This window comes from Podarcis vaucheri, assembly GCF_965113315.1.
Source record: "Podarcis vaucheri genome assembly, chromosome: 9".
Lineage (NCBI taxonomy): Eukaryota > Metazoa > Chordata > Lepidosauria > Squamata > Lacertidae > Podarcis > Podarcis vaucheri.
The window spans coordinates 60,934,961-60,951,309 of record NC_138767.1 but is presented as its reverse complement, the minus strand read 5'-3'; the positions used below and the strand labels follow the sequence as shown (position 1 = coordinate 60,951,309).

At 43.1% G+C, this 16,349-nt stretch overlaps 1 protein-coding gene across 1 annotated transcript in view; it reads left to right on the top strand.

Moving 5' to 3' along the window:
* Positions 1 to 15,196, top strand: part of GABRA4 (gamma-aminobutyric acid type A receptor subunit alpha4) — a 68,108-nt gene extending 52,912 nt beyond the window's left edge. Inside the window, exon 9 of the mRNA XM_082238201.1 lies at positions 14,006 to 15,196. Within this exon, the coding sequence (XP_082094327.1) occupies positions 14,006 to 14,542 (537 nt within the window). The 3' untranslated portion in view covers positions 14,543 to 15,196. The remainder of the gene's footprint in view (positions 1 to 14,005) is intronic.
* The last annotated feature ends 1,153 nt before the right edge of the window (positions 15,197 to 16,349 follow it).

Here is a 16,349-nt window from a genome sequence, read left to right as displayed (position 1 = left end):
ACTTGGGCCAGGCTGCCCTTCAGATAGAGGTCTTCTTCAGTTAAAGGATTGTCATCTGTATAGCAGGATGCAATGGCACCCTGTTAGAGCCATCCATGGCCAGTCTCATGTGATATGAATGCAAATGTAATGAAAGAGTTTGATGGGGCTTGGAAATAATTTTAAACCTTCTGGTTGCTTCTGAGATTTACTTGTACTTCTGTAATTAAACTCTTCCCTGCCCCTGCTCTTTCCACTGCAAGTACCAACATTTGGCCTAAAGCATAAGCAATTAAATTTTTTTTCTTGGTTAACCCAATGCAATAACTTCTCCAAACAGGCCTCCAAAGGCTATAAGTTTCACATGTCCCTTCGTAAGCTAATTTAACTTTGGTTACTTCATTGTATATGCACAAACACTGCCCTACATTGGTTTTACTAGCCCCTTCCTTATGGGCACTGCAAAAGCAATCACCCTTTCTTGCATTTCCCCCCAGGTTCCCCCTCTTTTATTTGTCCCCAGCTTCTCATAAAATAATAGCATTAAAACAAAAGCTTGCTGTGCTGCTTTATCTAAATTGTTTTTCTTTCGTTACCCATATTTTTGAGGCAACAAGTGAATAATTGGTTTCCACGAACTGGAAAATCATGCAAAATTCATGGGCCCTATTCTCCACTCCAGCAACAAACTTTATTTCATCTGAAATAAAAATGGGTTACATATAAGAGTTCATTTCGCCTCTGATTGCTTCTAGGTTCAGAGTTTCTTTGCTGGGGTGAAGTCATAAGAAGTAATTGGCTTGCAGGAGTTCATATTTATAGTATGCAGTTTGAAGATAATTGAAAAGAAAATACACAGGTGGAGTGTAGCTTCGGAGAAGATGCCTTAGAAGATTTGTGATAGGAAATACGGACCCAACAAGATTGATCTGAAGGTCACTTATGGTGACATTTCGAATTAGGCTTGTTAATCCATTTGTAGGAACACAGGAAACTTAAGATGTCTTCTAAAGGTTGTATTCGGGACGCGGGTGGCGCTGTGGGTAAAAGCCTCAGCGCCTAGGGCTTGCCGATCGAAAGGTTGGCGGTTCGAATCCCCGCGGCGGGGTGCGCTCCCGCTGCTCGGTCCCAGCGCCTGCCAACCTAGCAGTTCGAAAGCACCCCCGGGTGCAAGTAGATAAATAGGTACCGCTTACCAGCGGGAAGGTAAACGGCGTTCCGTGTGCTGCGCTGGCTCGCCAGATGCAGCTTGTCACGCTGGCCACGTGACCCGGAAGTGTCTGCGGACAACGCTGGCCCCCGGCCTCTTGAGTGAGATGGGCGCACAAACCCCAGAGTCTGTCAAGACTGGCCCGTTCGGGCAGGGGTACCTTTACCTTTACCTTTAAAGGTTGTATTGTTACTTATCTCATTGGCTTGGGGGTCGCATAACTCCATACCCTCTAACAATTCTCTGATGAAAATAGGGACATCCTAAGGAAAAGCGGGACATTCTGGGATAATAATAATAATAATAATAATAATAATAATAATAATAATAATAGTTTTCGCCAGCCACTCTGGGCGGCTTCCAATCGAGTGTTAAAAACAATACAGCATTAAATATTAAAAACTTCCCTAAACAGGGCTGCCTTCAGTTGTCTTTTTAAAGGGCGTTCCACAGGGCGGGCGCCACTACCAAGAAGGCCCTCTGTCTGGTTCCCTGTAACCTCACTTCTCGCAATGAGGGAACCGCCAGAAGGCCCTTGGCGCTGGACCTCAGCATCTGGGCTGAACGATGGGGGTGGAGACGCTCCTTCAGGTATACAGGACCAAGGCCATTTAGGGCTTTAAAGGTCAGCACCAACACTTTGAATTGTGCTTGGAAACATACTGTGAGGCAATGCAGATCTCTCAGGACTGGTGTTACGTGGTTCCGGCGGCCACTCCCAGTCACCAGTCTAGCTGCCACATTCTGTATTAATTGCAGTTTCCGGGTCACCTTCAAAGGTAGCCCCACGTAGAGCGCATTACAGTAGTCCAAGCGGGAGATAACTAGAGCATGCACCACTCTGGCAAGACAGTCCGCAGGCATGTAGGGTCTCAGCCTCCGTAGCAGGTGGAGCTGGTAGACAGCTGCCCTGGATCAAATCAGAAACAGGGATGACTTCTGTAAATCTGTGACTGTCCTTGGAAAATAGGGACACTTGGAGGCCTGGGTCGCTCCCATTCATAACTGAAGGTACCTGCAATAGAAGCTTCTGCATGCAAGCAGATGCTGAGACACTGAGTTACAGTCCTTCCCACATTTAGTTTCTAAGAAGGAAAAGCACTTACTCGCTATCTGGAGGGTTAGTACCTTTTTGCTACTTTCTACTTATAAACACCATGCTTTGGATTGTATGGATTACTGTGTGCGAGGCTGATAGATGGATGCCCTCCCTTGTGACAAGGGGTTTGACCTGGAGGAAGGTTGTTTTGCCCCTTCCAACAGTCTTATAACACACACACACACACCCTCAATCTTTTGCGGCTTCCTCAGTGGTTTTCAAATTATGTTCTGTGGAACCCTGGAGTTCCTCCGAAGCCTATTGAGAATCCTTAATGAGAAGATCAGAATTGCTGAGCAAGTTATTCCAAAAGGCCTATCACTATTCATCATCTCCTGCAATGTGCATCTGCAGGGAATATGGGGTATTATTTTATAATTCTATTCCAGGGCATGCACTCTGTTTATATAGGGTGAAATCAAGGAAGCCAAAGTAGCCAGGATGAACTGAGTGTTCACCTAAAAAATGTCTCTGAATTATTCGCAGTATTCAGGATTCCCGTTATCTCTTCTCATTAAGCAAGCTGGCTGGGGTCGATGAAAGATGCAGTCCAAAACATCTGGAAGGCACCACATTGGCTACCCCTGCCCTAGAGGGATGCTACAGAGATGCTCAATGAGTCTCCTAGGGGTTGAGAGGTTGTTGTTTTTTTGCCTTGCTTGGACTTCAGAAAGGGAAGTTTGTCAAGTATCTCACAAGCCGCAATAGAAGGTTGATAGGCCATGTGAGTCTGGCTTGGTGAGTCATAATGTATAGTGTGAGAGTAAATAGTGTTAGCAAAGTCACTTAAATGATGCAGGTGGAGACTGGAGAGAAAATAAAACCTGATAGCAAATAATAATAATAATAATAATAATAATAATAATAATTATATCCCACCCATTGTGGTTTCCCCAGCCACTCTGGGCGGCTCCCAATCGAATATTAAAAACACAACACAGTGGTACCTCTGGTTGCGAATGGGATCCATTCCTGAGGTCTGGCTGTATCCTGAAGTTTACACTACTGGAGGTGCCACTTCTGCGCATGGCACGATTTAGCACTTCTGCACATGCGCAGAAGCGGTTTTTTTGCTTCTGTGCATGCACGCACAGTGGTAGACCACTTCTGCGCACGCAGCAAAACACTTCCGGGGGGCCTGATAATGTAACCCAAAGTTCCACTGTACAGCATTAAATGTTAAAAACTTCCCTAAACAGGGCTGCCTTCAGATGTCTTTTAAAAGTAGGATAGTTGCTTATTTCCTTGACATCTGGTGGGAGGGTGTTCCACAGGGCGGGCGCCACTACTGAGAAGGCCCTCTGCCTGGTTCTGTGTAACCTCACTTCTCACAGTGAGGGAACCACCAGAAGGCCCTCGGTGCTGGACCTCAGTGTCTGGGCTGAATGATGGGGGTGGAGAAGCTCCTTCAGGTATACAGAACCAAGGCAGCTTAGGGCTTTAAATGTCAGCACCAGTACTGAGGACACTGGTATAATTTGAGAAGAAAGGAACAGAGAGGTCTTGTCTTTCTAATTTCAGACTATGTACATCAGAGGGAGACATTCAACCCAAACACACAAGGGGGAAAACTCCCTCTGAACTACAGAACTAATCAGGACACATGGCACCTCAGCAAATTTATGCCCCTCTTCTTGGTTGCTAAGCAACACCTCCAGCCGTATCCCTTTTGGCTAGTTGACTTCAGCGCTAATGGAATTAACCCTTTAGTTGTGCCTGAATAGTGAATGAAGGCATGAGCAGGGAGCATGGGAACGTGCATGCCAGTCCCACCTTGGCATCCCCATGCCAAATTGCCCTGCCGAAGTCACCAAAGGGGGCTTCTTTGTGAGGACTTCCAACAAACAGAGCATTGGAGGACAATTGTGAGGGAAAGATAATGGGCATAACGGGAAACATTCGGAAACACTCTGAACTAGCATGCCTCCTTTTGTGCTGGCTTCGGAACAGAAGTTAAAACCCAACCTTTGGTCAGGGCGCAGCCTGACTCCCTCCTCTGGCAACCTGCACAGAATTTTGCTTAATAGGTTGCCATCAATTTGATTTAATTAATTTTTATAATGAAATACTTTTAGATTGTGTGACTATTTGACTGTTTGATTATTTGATTGTTGTTAGCCGCCCTGAGCCCGACTTCGGCTGGGGAGGGCAGGATATAAATAAAATTTATTATTATTATTATTATTATTATTATTATTATTATTATTATTATTATCCTGTAGTTGCTACATGGGAAAGCAGCCTAGATAATCAGAGAATAAACTCTGCTAGTTTGAATTGCCACTAACTTTTAGTTTTGGGGGGTGGGGAATCCTACCATTTACTTTGAAGCAGACACCGAATGTTAGACGAGGGTTTGCTGGAAGCTGACCTAGTTTCTAAGCTGCACTCTCCAGGGGTACATGACAAGGGTTAAATATTGTGCTAATAAAGATTAGGAGATTACCAGAAAAGGAAACATTTTGCCTTGACCTGATTCGCAAGGAAATGCTTTATTTATCACAAGAATTTGTTTTTTGTTTTTTTTTAAAGAAAATCCATACATCTTTAAATATACAATTTATTGGAATAAAAACAAGAAGAACCTAACTCAGGAGCATGAAGAATATAATAATGATTTTCATGAAAAATCCCAAGTGGGAACCTAACTAGTTCTTTTGGAGGATATGTATTCCACCCATCTCCCTGCTGGTTTTTATCTATTTTATTTAATAAACTGCATATGCTGCCTGATTGTAAGAAAACCTTTAGGCACTTTACAAAAATAAGGTCTAGTAAAAGAAACACATAACTGTGGGATGGGATTTAATGGGCAGGAGAGGATATTAATTGTGATTTATCCCTCCAGGTGTCCATTTGTGGGGGTTGAGTGGAGTTTTAAAACCCCACCCTTGGCAGCAAAATTAAAAGCATAGAAATTAGACTGTAAAACCTTGTTTTGAGCAAGCCCAGCTATGGAGTGAGCTGTGGCTCTCCCTATCTCACCCTGCTTAACAAAGAATCAGGCAACAACTTGGGAAGTAAGTTTAAAAAGATGAATTACTCACTTATAATATTGCAATGGGAGCAGTAAAAACTATGCAGGGAAAATACTTACAGTATAGGTAAAGGTAAAGGTACAGCTTTTGTCATGTACCTAAAGTTGGAGCAAGTGGAGGCATGTCTTGCATCCATTGCTGGTCAACGGAAGAGAGAGAGGAACAGGAAATATCATTTTCTCCTTCCTTTCCAGCAGCGGAGGGGAAATGACATCACACAAAGCCCACCCTCCCAATTGTATTTCTATGGTTTAAGTATCTGAGTATCAGCAATGCAATTCTGTTGTATTAACCCCTTCTCATGCTAACTAGCAAGAATATGAATGCTAGGTTTGGCTACTAATCTCCCACAAATAACATGATGCCATTGTATTGGCATCCATCCATCCATCTCCTTGCCAGTTCAGTGCATATTGCTTCCGGCGGAGAGCAAAACACTGAATGTGGTGTCACTCTAACTACTGCAACAGTGCCATTCCTTCATTCAAGGTACCATTTTGGAATAATCATAGGCTAGTCCAGTCTTCTCCAGCCTGTTACCCTCCCGATGTTGCTCCATTACCCCTAGGCAACATGACCAATGGTCAGATATGAGTCCAATAACATCCGGAAGACACCAGGTTGGGAAAGGCTGGGTTAGTCTTTCCCAGGAGGACTTAAAGTAGACTGGGAGGGCAGGAGGGTAGATTCTAGAATGAAGAATAAGAGTGTTGGCTGCTTTGTGCTAGGAAGACTCCAAATATTAAATTCTGCAGTTGTTCAGCTTGTGGGGCAGATACGTATCTGAAGCAGCCTTGCATCCCTGCAATGTTTTTCTAGCCCGCTTTAGTGTCTAAGCCTTGAGCAGATTCTGTCCAGAAGCCTGCAAGCTATGCCTGCAAGAGATGCCCTACAGCTCTTAATGCATGGAGTATCATCCAGCCCAAGCTGAGCATGCTTAAGTCCCATTTATTTCAATGTGTGAGAGCTAATGATCATAATACATATATTGGATTGTATGTCTGTGGACAGAGTTGCCTTCTTTTAGCTTTGGTATAGTGCTTAATTTTTAAGTTACCGTATTTTTTGCACCATAGCACTCACTTTTTTCCTCCTAAAAAGTAAGGGGAAATGTCTGTGCGTGTTATGGAGGGTATCTATAGGATCCTCCGCCAAAGAATTGATGCTTTTGAATTATGGTGCTGGAGGAGACTCTTGAGAGTCCCATGGACTGCAAGAAGATCAAACCTCTCCATTCTGAAAGAAATCAGCCCTGAGTGCTCACTGGAAGGAGAGATCCTGAAGCTGAGGCTCCAGTACTTTGGCCACCTCATGAGAAGAGAAGGCTCCCTGGAAAAGACCCTGATGTTGGGAAAGATGGAGGACACAAGGAGAAGGGGACGACAGAGGACGATATGGTTGGACAGTGTTCTTGAAGCTACCAGCATGAGTTTGACTAAACTGCGGGAGGCAGTGGAAGACAGGAGGGCCTGGCGTGCTCTGGTCCATGGGGTCATAAAGAGTCGGACATGACTAAATGACTAAACAACAACAACAACAACATAGGATTCTCATCATCATTGATCTCCAGCATTATAAGAGCTAAAGATTTACTCCTTATCTTCATATAATTGGATGTCATAGAATCATAGAATTGTAGAGTTGGAAGGGACCCCAGGGGTGATCTGCTCCAACCCCCTGCAATGCAGGAATCTCATCTAAAGCATCCATGAATGATGACCATCCAACTTCTGCTTAAAAGGAAGGAGAGTCCACAACCTCCTGAAGGACACCGTTCCACCGTTCCACCGCTGAACAGCTCTTATTGTCAGAAAGTTTTTCCTGACAATCTCCTGTCTTGTAACTTGAAGCCATTACTCAAACATGGGGGGAAAATCAGTGTCCCAAATACTGGAGGGGACATTTCAGCTGGACATTAGGAGAAACCTTTCGATGGTTAGAGCAGTTCAGCAATAGAACCGATTACGTAGAGGAGAGATGGGGAACCAGTGGTCCTCCAGATGTTTTTGGATGACAACGCTCATCTTTGATTTAGAGCAGGGTTTCCCAAACTTGTGTCTCCAGCCGTTTTTGGACTACAGTTTCCATCATCCCTGACCACTGGCTAGCTAATGGTCATGGGAGTTGTAGTCCAAAACAGCTGGAGACATGTCTGGGAAACCCTGATTTAGAGGGTTGAAAGGAGGCTTTCCCTTGCTGAAGGACTTCAAAGCAGGCTAGTCATCAGTTGAACATGATTCAGCTTTGGGTTTTCTGCACTGAACAGAAGGTTGGAGGAGATGCCCTCTAAGTCTATGGTTTTATGTTTCATGCTCCCCCATGTAAAATATTTCCTACACATTGTAAGCCATCACATATGAGGAAGCATTTAGATATACCATCTCCATTATATTCTGGAATTCTGTGTCGTGCTCTCTAAATCTACTGTGGTATGCTTTTTACTTGTTCATTTGGTTCCATTGTTTGTAATTTTTGTTTGTAATTTTTGTGGTGCTGATTAATAGGCAGGTGAGCTACCTGCTGCAAATCTCAGCTTTTGTAATCTCAGCTTTTGCCGGGATGCACAGTTTCAGCTCATGCTAAATTTGCAATCTGACTTCACTGGAGTGCAAAATTGGCTTGCTTGTCATAAGCTGCTAATACAAGCAAAACAATATAATACTTCTTTTTCTGGCTCAAGTGGAGGATTATGGCGGCTCAGAGGACTTTCTTCTTCTTCAAAATTTGCACTGCAGGTGAACAGCTGTTTCTAATGGGCAAACCTTGTTAAAAATCAAAGAACATGGGTTGGCTTGTACTTGAGCACCACGTTTGCTTGATAACAAGTGGTCACACCTAGAGAGCTTAGTTGGTGAGGAGGAAGCAGCGGAGGATCTGTGAGTTGTTTTTGCAAACAGAGATTAGTAGCTCCTCTCCCCCCACCCCTCGCCGCCCCTTATTGTATCAAGATGGATTTTGAACCATAAGGTGAGACACACAATCTTATTGAACAGAGCTGCCATAATGTTTAACAATAGATTAGACAGATTTGCAGCAAATTATGCCAACGGCATACTCCATTGCATTACACACGGTCAATTAAATGTGCTTCCATTTGGAAAGAGACGGCTGCAGCATTAATTACAATATTTATACATGCCTGCAAGGAAGTTTGCCTAGTTATCATACCTTTTTGCCAAATAGAGCTGATAAGATTTCCACAAGTGACTGTGCTGATGAAAAGAGCATCTTGTGCGAGCCCTTGGGAGAAATCAAAAAAGTTTAAAGTCTGCTGTTTCTGGCTGTCAAACACACACACACACACACACACACACACACACACACCTTTTCAAAACAAAGAATATTCAAAACATTGAGTTGGATAGGTAATGACTAAATGCTTCTGGAAGGGGAGATCTCAGAAGTAAATTCTGCTTAATACTGCAAGTTTTGGCCTACCTGAAGTGAAGGCCAGGAACACACTGTCAGCTGAATGCATAACAGAGAACACCTCTGAGGAAAATTAAACTCTCTTTTTTCCCCACAATAAGGTGCTTCGGATTCCATTTTGAAAGGAAAGCATTTGCATTGTGTAATGGTTCTAGGGGTTACTCGGGCGTAAGCCGGTGCAAACACCTGACTGGGTTGGGTTGCCTGAGTGAACCTTTTCCTGTCCGGACAGCCACTCTCCCGTGGCTGTCTCATTCGCTGGCAGAATCCGTCAGTGGGCGTTTCTTAAACTTCTTCCAGCAAAGAAGCTCTTTGACGCCTAGTCTCCTCCTACTCTCTCTGCGCAAAAGCCTTCTGCGCAAGGAGGGCGTAGGACCTCTACTCTCCCCGCTGGTCCCCGGCAAGGAGTCATGGGACCGCCTCGCCGCTTCCCCCATCTGCCCCCCTTCTCCACTGGTGCTATGCTGATTCTCTTCCCCAGAAGATGGGCTGCCTCTCCCAATCCCGGGACGCTCTCTGGAATCCCTCTGGATCTTGCTCTCTCCCTCCGGCACTGATGGCAGTTCCCTGACACATTGCAATGTATTTTGTATCAGTTTCTGTGGGGAACAGTATCAAAGGTTACCCTGTTCATAAAAAAAACCATCCTGTTCATCAAAACCACACCCCAACCTTGCATAATCACCATTCTAGTAAATAAACAATAATAACATATCAGGCAGAGGTCCTTGAAACAAATCTTTTTCTTTAAATGGTTTTATTTTCCACTGTTATTCTTCTTCTGTCTCTTCATGCGGTGCATTCTCAAGTGGCAGAAAAGCTGGCAGTAGGCCTAATAGTAACAGGATTCAAAAGACCACATTAAAGAGCTCTTCCTGTATATTATACATTATTGTGGCAGCACACAATCATATTTTTGGGTTCCTCTTCAAATGTAAATGATTTGTGTGGGAAACAATTATGTTTCCTTCCTAACAAATCCCCACCCCCATTGTGCCATCATGTAGAGCACTCGATGGCATAACCGAGTTTTCTTACCATTTAATTACTCTGTGTTTTCAAAGATGTGCACATTGCCACTGGATTTCTCTGCATGTTTGAAGGCTTAAAGTGCTTTACAGTGGTACCTCGGGTTAACTACTTAATTCGTTCTGGGGGTCCATTCTTAACTTGAAGCTGTTCTTAATCTGAAGCACCACTTTAGCTAATGGGGTCTCCTGCTGCTGCTGTGCCGCTGGAGCACGATTTCTGTTCTCATCCTGAAGCAAAGTACTTAACCCGAGGTACTATTTTTGGGTTAGTGGAGTCTGTAACCTGAAGCGTCTGTAACCCGAGGTACCACTGTATTGTCAAGGATTTCTTAAGTAGCAGTGAATGCTCTGTTCTCAGAGTGTTATAAACTTCTATGCACAATTACACAACCTGTGTGTATGTCCACATGGTACATTGCTCTTCCCCCCTTTTCGAGATAAAAGAATTGTGAAGCTCAGTTGTATAGGTGTATATCCTGCCACATGTTAGGTTGTACGTGTAACAAAGGGACTCTACTAAGTGTATGCCATTCTGCAGGCATGCCGTTCTTTTAACTCTCCTCAACTTTTCCTATGCTTATTTCCCCTCCCCATTCCACTTACTCAAGCCAAGGCATAACCAATGTGGTACTTGGGATGTTGATGGACTCCAACTCCCATCAGTCCCAGCCAGGATGGCTAATGATCAGTGATGATGGGAGTTGTAGTCTAACAGCATGAACACCTTAACAAATCAGCACACTGGAAAAATGGAGATGGATTTATACATCAAATTGCATGTTTGTACATGTAGAGGGTTGGTGGCATCCTTTTGTCTCACAAGACAATGGAGTGCACCTCTGAAACTGCTGGAGAATCACAGCGCCTGCTGTGGCTGCAGGCCTGGGCAGTGTGTTTGGACGTAAATGTATGCATGGCTGCAACTAAAGACTACAAACCTATACCCATTTACCTGCAAATACGTTCCTTTGAACTCAGAGACACTTAATTCTGAGTAGGCACATACAGAATTCTGCTGTAAAACCATTTGTCATCAGAAGCAATGCTGGATACAAAAAGATATCCACAGTGTTCAAAAAATTTCACAGACTCATCAAATTCCTATGTTCTTTGGTACTGCAAGAGAGAGCATTACTTTGGGTCAAGATTTATTTTGTCAGGAAGAAAGAATGCTCAAATGAGTTACATCATTGGTGTTTATTCAATTAAGATTTTTTTTTTTTTTACTCCCTGAAAATTGGAGCCACATTTAGCCATAGCTGTGAGTATTAAGGTCAGTCACACTGCACCAGTTCACACTGGGCTAAGCATACAAGCGCTGCCAGAGGGAAGATTGGCACGTTCAATCTCTATGAACAAGCTTTACATTCAGATTTGAAATTCAGTCTGCATGAACTATGCAAACTACAGTGTGCTGAAAACATTTCCCACCCGGGGCTTTATTAAAATGGGCATAGAGTTGTGCTAGAACACAGCTGAGTACCTGGGCTATTTCCAGAAATATCGATGTGGCTTGCATTACATGGATCTTTCCCATGGATATTGTCCCTGTTGTCAGTGCCTTTCAACATATTACAAGAATGAGGTTGTAGACAGAAGTGGTAGAATAATGGACTGTACCACTTCTGACTACACATTGGAATGTTCCCACACATTGAGAGGTTTGTCCATTGTATGTAACCTCCGTCTACTCTATAGCTCTTCAGGCTGAAAGTTTTAGCATGACCTTGATCGACTGGTTTATTACATTTTGGGAGGTCTTTATGTAGGGGACTCCCTGTACTCTGCAGTATGAAATGCTACAGTCTGGAATTCTACCGTGATATAACTTTATGTAATATGCCGAATAGCTTCTCAGTCGTCAGCAACCCAACCAAAATAGCTGTCTAGTGTCTACATAGCCACATCACAACGAAAATTCAGTGAGATAGTTTTCTAACTATGATTGTCTAACTGGCCATATGAATATGTTGCTATGTAATGCAAATAAGAGATTTCATGTTGACCAACAAATTTGCACTGAATGGAGACTTCCGGGTTAGCGCGATCGGCTAATGGCGGATTCCCTCCGAGCTCCGGAGGGAATCGGCTCTGCTGGAGACGGGTCTTGCCGCGACGGCGACGCGGAGACCCTCAGAAACCGCAGGCGCTGAAGCCTGCGGACTTGGTGACTCGGTGGGCACCTTAAGCGCCCCCTCCGACCCACGAAGAGCCTTTTTAAAGGCTTCGGAGAGGGTACGGAGAGTGGCGTGGTGCTGATAGTAGACCGCTACTTCAGTGGAGCGAAGCCGTGAGCCATGGCCGGAGAGCGCTGACTTTTTTCCCTAAATTTGGACCTGAAAAGAAACAACCCGTGAGTAGAACGGAATTCGGACTTTAAAATGCTTATTTTTGAATTCGGCACGACCGGGGGATGTGTTAAAGGGAAGTCCGCACCCCCCCTCCTACAAATGATCTAAAGCAAGAACAGGAGAACTAAGGTGGAGAGTCCACCCTTCTCGGTGCGAGCTAAAAGATATTAACTTCCACGATTTGATAAAAGAAGTTTTGAGCTGGAGTGTGAGAGCGGAACTTTAGAAGTTTTTTTTTTTTTTGGTGCAACCCCCCCTCCCGGACCCGGGAGCGTCCTGTGTCTGAGTCTGTTGAAGAGGAATAAGGAGTTTGACAGCTGTCAAAGCTGTCAAACGGGCAGTTTAAAGTTAAAAAACTTGTTACTTAAGATCTCTCTGGACTAAATGTGTTATAATTGAATTAAAGTTGTTGGAAACAAAGAAACAAACAACGAGGTAAAGGACTGTTGGAAAAAGACTACTAAGTAACCAGAATCCCTCTAGGGGGAATTCTGAGACATTACAATGGCTGCAGATGGAAAATTACTAGCAGAGATAGAAAGAATGTTTTTCCTCGTGGGAATTTTACAAGAGCAGAGTCTGGCTATGAATAAACAACTTACGACCTTGACTTCTGGAACAAGTAGCTCTGCTGAATGCACTAAGGACTTGATTGAGAAAAAATCTGCAGCTGAATTAGAAGAGATATCTCAAGAATGGAAGGAGAGCAAGCAAGGAATAGAGAAAGTACAGATGGAAAGTACCAACCAGAAGCCTACACTAGTGGATTATAAGGAAGAAGACCCTTGGATTACATGGATTACAAACCTGCGAAAGATGCGAAAGATGAAGGAGGAGGCCCCTGGAGTATTTGGAATACAGGAACTTAAAAGAAAGAAGAAATATGATTGGGGCCTCCACTCTGAATATGAAGGATTGGTGGAACTTTTGCAGCAGCTGTCATCAAGTATTCTTGTGGGAAGAAAACCTGGTTTGATTGGGATAGAACTCCTTCGAGATTCGATGACCAACACAAAGGACTACCAACAAAACCGGCAGAGAGGGACTGAAAGAGACTTGAAGGCCTCGGACGTGAGGAATCCAGGCTAAGAACTGTTATTGTGGACACGTACTTGGGAAGGGATGGAAACCGGGGATGGGAGGGAGGGGAAAACAGAATTTTAAAAACGTTTATGACTTTTGGGTTTAGCTAGTATGATCCATATTTAATATAAAAATGGGAAATCGATGGAAGGGAACTTGGGTCCACCTTAGGAAAGAACTTAATTTTCATAAGAGATGTAATATTAATATGGTAAGGAGGAGAAATAACAACTTGCTGACTTAATTATGGGAACTGGGATGTATGAAGGGGGGTGGGGGGAAGTCAAGGAACAAGGTTAAGAAAGTAAGGTTTTGAAATTATACATGTTTTTGTCTTTGTCTTTTTTGTGTGTGGGATGTCTTTATAAAATGTGAAAATCTAATAAAAAAATTTATAAAAAAACCAAAAAAAAACACCAACAAATTTGCACTGAATGCCCTAGCCACATTCCTAAATTTCAGGATTTTGCTCATGCAAAATTCTTTCTAAAGCTCCAGATGTTCTTTTGTGTCAATTTTTTATTAAACTTTAAAATCTTTAGATATAAATTCCAGATCCCAAATTTGTTATACATTTCTCTTTAAACTTTGACCTCCTGCTCCCCCCCCGTGCTGTTCTTAATCCCATCCCATTTACATATTGCATTTTAATAAACTTTTCGCCTAGGACATTCTCTTCCATTTCATATATTATCACATTTTCTACCCCTGCTCATATTTCAAATCCTGTTCGCGATTTCATCTGCTCATGATATTTTCTGATGTTGTTCTTTTTCATATTGCAGAGTACGGACTCAAATTCAAATGTGAGAAAAAGAACTAACACTACCGTACAGGCGGAAACAGAGGGCGTCAGGAGAATTGATACAGGAAACAGTTCCATGCCACCTTCAACGGTAACTCAGGGGCCTTCGGACGTTATGCCCCGATCTCCTTCAGCATCAAGTCCGAACCCCTTCAGCCGAATTAGCATATCAGAAACATTGGCTTCTGCAAGAGCTACTCCTTCAGCTCCTCCCTCTACCCCAGTTTTAACAGGATATATACCCCAGCAAGCCACGGCTGGATCTCCAACCATTCATCGTTTACTTGGATCTAGACTGGAGCAGATTCAGACTACAGCAAATACTTTGGGGGCGCCGTCCAAGTCGTCAGTCGTCGCTCCTCCTCCTCCTCCTCCCCCACCCTCAAGCTCTGGCACCAGTAAGATAGACAAATATGCACGCATTTTGTTCCCCGTCACCTTTGGAGCATTTAATATGGTCTACTGGGTGGTGTATCTATCCAAGGACACAATGGAGAAATCGAAAAGTCTAATGTAGTCTTGCTGCTATGTAGTAGGTTTTTTCTGAAATTTATTCTACACACATTTGAATGCAGAGTTTCTTCTTTTAAAGCTATTTTTTAAAAAAGAAACCTTTAATGCTTATTTTATAAAAAAAAAGAGAGAGAGAAAGCTCTGTGCTCATTTTCCCATGGTAAAGGGCAGGTATTATAAGGAAAATTAACGCAGCAAAATGGAGGGGCAGGGAGTATGGACACTGTCTTCCAGGCCTTTTTGAAATGGTGTTCTGTTTGAACAAAAATGCATGGGGCCATTGGGAAGAACAGAGATGGGAAGCAAATATATTATAGTGATATACAGATACATGTATACAATAAATGTGGTCTGGCTTTCCCGAAAGTGTGCCTCAGTAAGTAGAAGCTAATGTTTTCATGGCCTAGCTTCAGGACAGTATTCTCTCCTGTGAGTTGGGGTGGCTGTGAATTGGAGGTTATTCATACCTTTGCTGGTAAAGACACACCCTAAAAAAAATAATGCATTCATGTAGTGGAAAGCAAAGCAAAAAAAAAATGTTGTACGTGGGGAAGCTTTAGGAGAAAAGAGCTATGCAAATAAGGGGGTAGATAATTTCCACTAAACAAAATGCACAGGCAATTATGTTTTTGAACTAAGCTTGGGTGGGTCTTAAGGTTGCACTTGCACAAAATCTTTTTGGCTGGCAAATTAGGGTCATGACCAAGCCCAATTTAAGTCAGTTCCACTAATATGAATGGGACACAATAGTGCTAAGCTTGAATTGGATAATATAACCTGTCTAAGTAAACTGGAACTTGCATCATTTAAATCAACTTGCTAGTTGCATTGCCCTGCATTTCATGTGCATCCTCCATAAATCATTTAAGCATCATTCTTGCATTTAAGCTATGTTAGGTTCAAGATCACTTAATGTTTACTCTTCAACAGTTGTTTTTATAGAAAAGGAGTACCAAATGGATGGATTTGCCCCTCTACTTTCCGTGATATTTTTGTTTTTCCTTCCCTCGCTTGCCAGGATGTTTCCCCTCTTCACTTGCTTTGATGTCTTTAGCTTAGATTTCTAATACATCTTAGTTTGAATATGTGAATATTGAACCAGGGCCTGGTTGTTGTTCCTGTTTCAGTGGCCTTAATCACAGTAACTTCAGGTCTCTCTACTGTGGCACTGAGGCTGCTTCCTGTGGATTTTAACCTAGGTACTTCTGTGACATTTGTATGTAGGAACCTATGTTTCCCACATGAATGTTGAACAGACTCTATCTGACCATGGAACTGGGTCATGGCAAAGCGATTCCCATACCCGTGTCAGAACATAAGAAATGAGCCAATTCTGAGAGTACCGTGTTTTAAGCACTTTACTGGTTTAGCCGAATTGTACAACCTGCAGCACCAACCCATAAATATTTAGAATGCGGATTAGTGACAGCTACAAACTACAAATGTTAAATTTTGGCAGCACTGCAGCAACATTATGATAACATTGCACTGGAGCAAACATTTACGGCTTCTGTGAGCTAGTCCTACGGGATTGCTTTGGAGAGGCGTTTGTGTTTCTCTTGAGTTACAGCTCTGAAAAGAAAAGAAAGATCAAGCTCGGAAAGTATTGTTTCCATCAAAATTGTATCTCTCCTCATGTCTCCTCTCATTTCTGCATTTCTTCTTTATCTGTCCACGAGTCTCCCCACTCCCCACCATATTTCACCAAAAGGCATGGGAAATAACTATGAATACTTCCTTCAACATTTTGGTACGTCTGTCTGTAATGCAAGCTGTGAAGGTTCAGGTGAATGAATAACTTGCTAGGATCA